General features: G+C 46.0%; 1 protein-coding gene across 1 annotated transcript in view; it reads right to left on the bottom strand.

Moving 5' to 3' along the window:
- The window catches only part of SELP (selectin P), a 26,903-nt gene extending 21,003 nt beyond the window's left edge, over positions 1-5,900 (bottom strand). Inside the window, 3 exon segments of the mRNA XM_023537595.1 lie at positions 424-531; positions 3,750-4,136; positions 5,845-5,900. Of these exon segments, the coding sequence (XP_023393363.1) occupies positions 424-531; positions 3,750-4,131 (490 nt within the window). The 5' untranslated portion in view covers positions 4,132-4,136; positions 5,845-5,900.
- Between the last annotated feature and the right edge of the window lie 833 nt (positions 5,901-6,733).

Raw genomic sequence — 6,733 nt, 5'->3', positions numbered from 1 at the left:
AATACTGGTTTTTCCATTGCAGGCTTAGACGTGAGGCGATGGAACTATGAGTATAGCCCTCTTAAGCCCGTCTTTCTAGGTTTCCAACCCGACCTGGTCATCTTGGTCCCTTCGTATGGGCTACATCTTGAGAAATAATCATTCTTCACTGGTTTTTATTTCAAACAAGTAAAATTTGACTTTGCTTTGCTACTGTTACATTTCTTTTTCACCCTCTAGGATTTTACAAGCAGTTGTTCTAAGAAGAAAGCGTTTTGACCCAGAGCGTGTGTCTAGGAGCACCCCGAGGGGGGCAGGCGGGCAGATGGAGGGGACTTGGGACCCGGCACCCGCCTTCATGTGCCGGAATCTCCGGCGTGGCTCCCTCCCTGCATTGCCGCTGCGGGCGCCCCGCGGCCGCAGTGATGACAGCCAGCTGCTCACCGTGTTCACACTCCGGCCCGTAGAAGCCCTGGGAGCAGGAGCAAGTGTAGTTGCCGATGGTCTCGATGCACTCTCCTTTTTCGCTGCAGGACGTTTCCTGGCACGAGGCTGCACGGGGACAGAGGGTCAGAGCGTGCGAAGGGAAGCTGGATTCTTGTTCAGAGCCACAGACTCGGCTCCTCTCGGTGGGACTGAGACAGCTGGATGACAGAAAACTGGCGTCCTGGGGAGCCAGCCTGTTCCCTGTGAAGGGCATCGTGGGAGCCGCTGGGACATTGCATGGCTTCCACTCCAGGCTGCGTTCACTGCTCCTAGGGAGGGATTGCTATGTGTGGACACAGAGGGACAGGCAGAGCCACCAATGGAGTGTAGACAGAAACTCCTCTGTGGTACAAAATGGACTGTGGCTTTTTAACCGAGAATACTCACTCCACTATTCAGAAGCCCCTGTGACCGATAGTACAGTAGAGCGATTAGGAACCAGATGTGGGGTCACACACATGTGATCAGAATCCTGGCTCTGCTGCCTACTATATGTGATCTCAGACCAACCACATCATGGAGCCCAGCGTGTCCACGGTGACGGTCAAAACCCTGCCACCTTTTGTTCATTTCAAACCTATGACCAGAACCATGTGGTAGAGGAGCAGAGGAACCAGATGAGATGTCTAAGACCTACTCGTGGTAAAAGCACACAGTCTCATGAGGAGATGTTTCACAGGTCTAATATGTGAGCCTTAGGTGGTGCAGAGCCTGGCCAACCTGCCAGGCCCCCCTCACTAAGTCTGCGCCACGTGGGTGACAGACTGGAGAAGGGCCGGCCTTTCTTTTGCAGGAGCCTCTGACGATGTATGCACTGCGCAGGGGGTGGAGGGTTAGTGTTGGAGCTGATGCTGTCCAAGCACTGAGGACGCTCGCTGAGGTTTTTACAGGCGAGGTCAGAGCCTGGGCGAGGTCAGAGCTGGGTGAGGTCTGTGGCTAGACTACTTTCTGCTGGTGTTTCCTCTGCGCTAAGCCCTGGCCACACATTGGTCCACTTCGGGGTCTATTACAAGAGGAAATGCATAGGTCACATAGAGGACAATGCTAAATGACCTCTGTTTCCTCTCAACTCTGAGATGCTCTAATTCTGTAAGCCATGCAGGGTTCTGCAGAAGTTCCCGTGACACCCAGAGAGGTTGGTGGAGCTCCACTGAGCAGGCACCAGGAGGGGTGTCAAGTAGAGAAGATGCAGGAGGTCGCAGGAGCTGGTAGACAGAGATTTGGTCTGCATCTCCCATCCTATCCACCTTGGCCGGTCAGGGTGTACCCTGAGGCGAGGCGGAAGTGCTTTGCAGTAGCAATGCCTGCCCGCCTTGTGTTCTCAGAGTGTACGAATGTTCTGATTGTAGCTTCCTTGGGATCTCAGGAGTCTAGGAATGAAAAAACAGCTAGTATTCTATATCTTACTCCATTTCAGGGTTTCCAAGCAGGTTATAACTTGTTCGTCCCTTTGGAACTCCAAGAAAGAACATAATGATGATTCAGCAAGTAAATTTTTTTCGATAGCCTGTTCTGAGGTCTAACACATCCTGACATTTAGGGAATTATTCAGCTTAGTTTCTTGTTGCAGTATACATATCTATTTCTCATCAGTCTCCTACAGAGAACTGGTGGTTCCCTACACCCTTTACATCTTGAATGGCAAGATGCCGATCAGCGATAGTGGCTGCCTAGAGCATTGCATTAGTGGAGATCAAAGCCAACTGTACTCAGGTGAAACTGTGCCGATCAGAGATGTCGGCCAGCATTGCAGGTTAGAGGGGTGGCGACATTCATGCCGGTAACTTTCAGTGTCTTTTCCGTCTTTTCATTTTAATTCCTTTATTGGAAATGACTATCTTGCAGATACGGATGTTGAAGTTTGGGTGGGGATCGGAAGCAGTGGCATATTGGAACACCTAGTGGCAGCCAAGATCATCTGACGGGGACAGTTCTAGGGAGGCATTGTCCAGAAAGGGGAGGGTGCCAACTGGGAGAGCAGGTCGATGAGCTAATGTCCTGGTAAAATCCATCCCAGCCTTTGAAGAACAAGTTGTTAATTAATTACTTTGTTTAAGAATAAATAAATAATTTATAAAATGAGACCTGACTACGTAACAATGCATTTATGGATGTTTTCCCTCAGCTAGGAGGCTCTGGCGAGGAGAGGGATAAATGGAATACTCTCTACGGTGAAGTCTGTTTCCACCGTCGACTGGGGGAGGTGTTTATCATCTACGGAGTTTAGAGCATAGATAGCACAGCGTGACATCTGGAAGATGATTGACTGCAGGGGCAGCTTCAGAGCACCCAGGGCTCCCTCGATCAGGGGGTTCCCTTGCTAGTATTCTCGCTAGCCTGGTGCCATGTGCTACAGGGTGCGGGCTCCTCCAGACAGAAAGGTGGGGTCAGATCTGGCACCAGGTGTGTGGCTCCAGGAGGACAAGCTTTCGCGCATGTCTGCTTAGTCTGGAACTAGGGGAGCTGAGACTCAAACATACCCACAGCATCTCACCTGCAGTTACCTCTTCCTTTTCCTTGTCCTCCAACCCCCACCAAAGTCCAACAGACCTTTAAGATCTGTTGTCACTGAAGGGAGTCTATAAAGCTCTATGATCCTTGGTCATGTTCTCAGATTGTCTCACGAGAATGTAAAGCAAGGAGTGTGGTGGCCTGTGTGGCTGAAAAACACCAACTTTGGAGTCAACGTGAGTTGGAAACTGGCTCTGTCAGTAAGTAGCTTAGAGCCCGAGGCAGATTCCTTACTAGCTCTGAGCCTTCCTCTCATCAGCAAAATGAGAGTAATGGAAGAGGGTGCTTGGTGAGGTTCTCATGAGGACTAAATGCAACTGAAATGAAACGGATTCATGACATATGAACCAATATCGTAACGACACCTAGAACATGTTGATGTTCAATGGGTATTAGTTACAGCCATGTCTCCTAGGGGTGCAACCAAGTTCCCTCTCAGCTCATACTCTCTCTTATGCCAGGCCGTAGTGGTACAAAAAAGCTCTGGACATACATTTTAGGAAATTAAAATTTCCTGGGCATCTGTTTCATCAGCTGTAAAATGACAAGGGTGGGCCATATGATATTAAAATTTCCGTCTAGTTTCAAAAGTCCAGTTTTCTCTAATCCTGATCTGTTTTTCAAGGTGCTCCCTAACTAACGCTGTTTGATTGACAGCTTACCCTGTTTTTGACGTCTCTGATTTTGTGACTGCGTTTCTCAGTGGCTGTATCAACAAACCAGGGGAAGCGTATTTTTTAAACAGACAAATTTCAGAGTAGAGAAGACCCTACCTGTATAGCACAATGCCCGCTTCTTTCTCCAGCACGGCTCATCATTCCACTTGCCGGGGGCCGACAAACTCTTGATGTAGATTTCCACGCAGTCCTGGTTGTTCTTCTTGTTGTTGGGCTCGTTGTCAGCCCAGTTCTCAGCCTCCTTCGTGAGAGTCTTTTTGGTTCCCACCCAGGTCCAGTTATTATTGATCTTTCGGATCCCGATCCAGTAGTAAGAGCTATAGTAAGGTATGATGTCATTGAGGTAAGCAATCTCATTTTTATTCTGGATGGCCACTAAATCTGTGAAGTACTTCTGGCAGAAGTTCCGGGAGAAATTCCATGAGTATGCGTTGGTACTGTAATTGTAGGTCCAGGCTGCCACTTCTCTCTGGTTCATTAGTTCTACACAAAAGAAGAGTGAGTGTCAGGTTAGAATCGCTAACCGGAAGGAGGCTCTGAGCATCAGTATGCTTCTGTGTAGTCAGATGAGTTTCTGACCAGAAGACAAATACCCTAAGCATGACTCTTTCATGCTGAATCTAGTTGTTTTAAGGAAAAAATGTGATTTCCATCTTTTACTTGAAAGGATACGTGAAGTCACAATAGGAAAATGTCCTCTTCTGAGGATCCTTGGTATTAAGGATTTGGAATCATAAGGTACCAGAGTGGGAAGGGACCTGAGAAATTGTCTAATCTGTTCCTCCTTTTTTAAAGTAGAACGTGCATAGTAAGTGATTTGCCAGCTCCAAATTAAATGATGTATAAAATGTCTTAATGGCTGCCTCATATCTGTACGTTCTGCCTCTTCACGTGGAGGATAAGATGTGTTATTATCTAGGGCCTACATGCTGGCCCAGCCTCATCACCTACCATATTTACTTTCTTAGCAAAACAAGTCCCACTTCCAAGCCTTTGCACCTGTTCTTCTGCTGTCTTGGCTGCCCTTCCCCCTTATGCCTGGTAACTTCTTCCTCTACCTTCGCTGATCTCCCCAGGTAGGCTTGGGGTTCCTTCCTCCAGACTCCCACTGTACCTCGACTCTGCCTTCACCTCCCTTAGTGCTGTGCATTGTAATGTCTGTTTCTATCACGTGGTCTACACCTGCTAGATTGCGATTTCCTGATGGCGGTCTCTTTTTCTAGCCCTGGATCCTTAACACTGAGCACAGAGCTCGGTACTTAACAGGCGTTCAATAAGTACTCGTTGAGTGAAACACAGCAGGTCTGTGGCAGAGGCAGGTTAGAAATCAGATCTCCTGATGTGTAGTCTTATACTCATTCCACTGTTCTTGGCCGTTTATCTTTGATAAATCACTTCCTCCATCTCTGCTTACTTATTTGTTAAAATAGGGTTTAAAACAGGCCTTTTAAATAAACATTTGTAATATAAAAAGAAATAAAGAATGTGCCCTATCACACACGAAGGGCATGCACGATGATGCAAAATATCGTTATCACAGCGCGTGGAGCTCACGGGGCCAGAAAGGCCAGTTCCCATGTGAAGAGGTGCACAATGCAAGCAATCAGGCCTGGAAATGGCTCTCCTTCCTGTTATTAAGTCTTTTCCTATTCAGTCTCCCTCTGCTGCCTGCACAAGAGTCAGTTATGTTTGTCCCTTCCTCACTGACACCTTATTGCATTGTTTGGTCATAAGACTTTATTCTAATATTGCCAGGGCTACATTATGACTTTCATGGACTCTAGGTAATTTTGCCTTAGTAGGCTCCTTCCTCCATAATAATATATGTAAAACTATATTTTATAGCTGTATTAGCATAAAGCTGAATATATTAGCATTATATACTGAAACATTTTATTTGACCTAGAAGGAAATAATTTTTAATAAGTTAAAACATTTTGGGATCCCTAAAAGTAATGTAGGCCTTTGCCTACTGTGCCTAATGGATAAATTGGCCCAGGATGTATCCATTTAAGTGCTTCCTGAAGCCTTTCCTACCAACACGATGATGTCAGGCGCATTTTCTTCCAGGAATCCGGGCTTAGACAGCTTTCCCATACCTTACAACAGCTGGCCACCATCTTTAATTTCTCCTACTTGGAGAAGTTACCATAATTACTCGGGGCCATGTTAAGGGTCAGCATAAGTTTACCGAAGATCAGGACACCGAAGCAAAGCACTTGGGCAGTTTTCAAGACCGCTGTCTGTACTCTCCAGTTCCAGGAGCTTTTCAGGCAGCTAGCCTGAAACAAGAAAAGAAAATCTTTTTTGAGTATTCACATGCAATCGGTGTGGCCAAAAAAATTCTAGTTGATATCATTGTATTGAGTTATAACCCTGCTCGTTTCCTCTGGTGGAGGTAGGCGCAAGCCTGTTCCCTTCTCATTTCTCACTGCTCTGCCTCGAGTCGGACCCCGGTTGGACACTACGCCAACACTGTGTCATTTCTTCATTCATTTGATTTACATTTATCGACTAACTACTTTGTGCCACTGACATTTTTCTTTTATAATGCATTTTGTAATATGCATGCAAGAAAAATATCATCATTATTATTATGCAATCTCCCTTTAAGAAGTTGTATGCCACACCCAAGAACAATAGGAAGTCACATGAAAACTCCCTGGTCTACAGAGATAATATCTGACCTGTGCTGTGAGCATCACTAATCGTGCAGTGTTGTGCTATGCCATTCATTGTCATACTGATCCATACTTTGTCTTCTTGCTTTGCTGTTTCAGCATATATCTAGAATACCGTTCAGTATTTAACGTATATGTATGCATACACATTTTAATATTTATGCGTGTGTGTGTGTGTGTGTGTGTGTGTGTGTGTGTACACAATCAATGTATTACCCTTGGATCTATAGCAAGTATTATTTCTCATGAGCTCCCTCTGTAGGGATCTCATCAAATCTCTCAACATTTTAAAATGTTGTCAGACAAATAAGTTCTAGAAATGCTATCTTATCTAACTCCCTCATGTGGCTCATGAAAATACTGAAGGTTGGAGAGTCTGAAATAACATATTTCAAAATG

Source organism: Pteropus vampyrus, unplaced genomic scaffold (genome assembly GCF_000151845.1).
Source record: "Pteropus vampyrus isolate Shadow unplaced genomic scaffold, Pvam_2.0 Scaffold194, whole genome shotgun sequence".
In the NCBI taxonomy this organism is placed as follows: Eukaryota; Metazoa; Chordata; class Mammalia; order Chiroptera; family Pteropodidae; genus Pteropus; species Pteropus vampyrus.
Note: the sequence above shows the minus strand (reverse complement) of the source record. Positions and strands in the feature narration are given on the sequence as shown.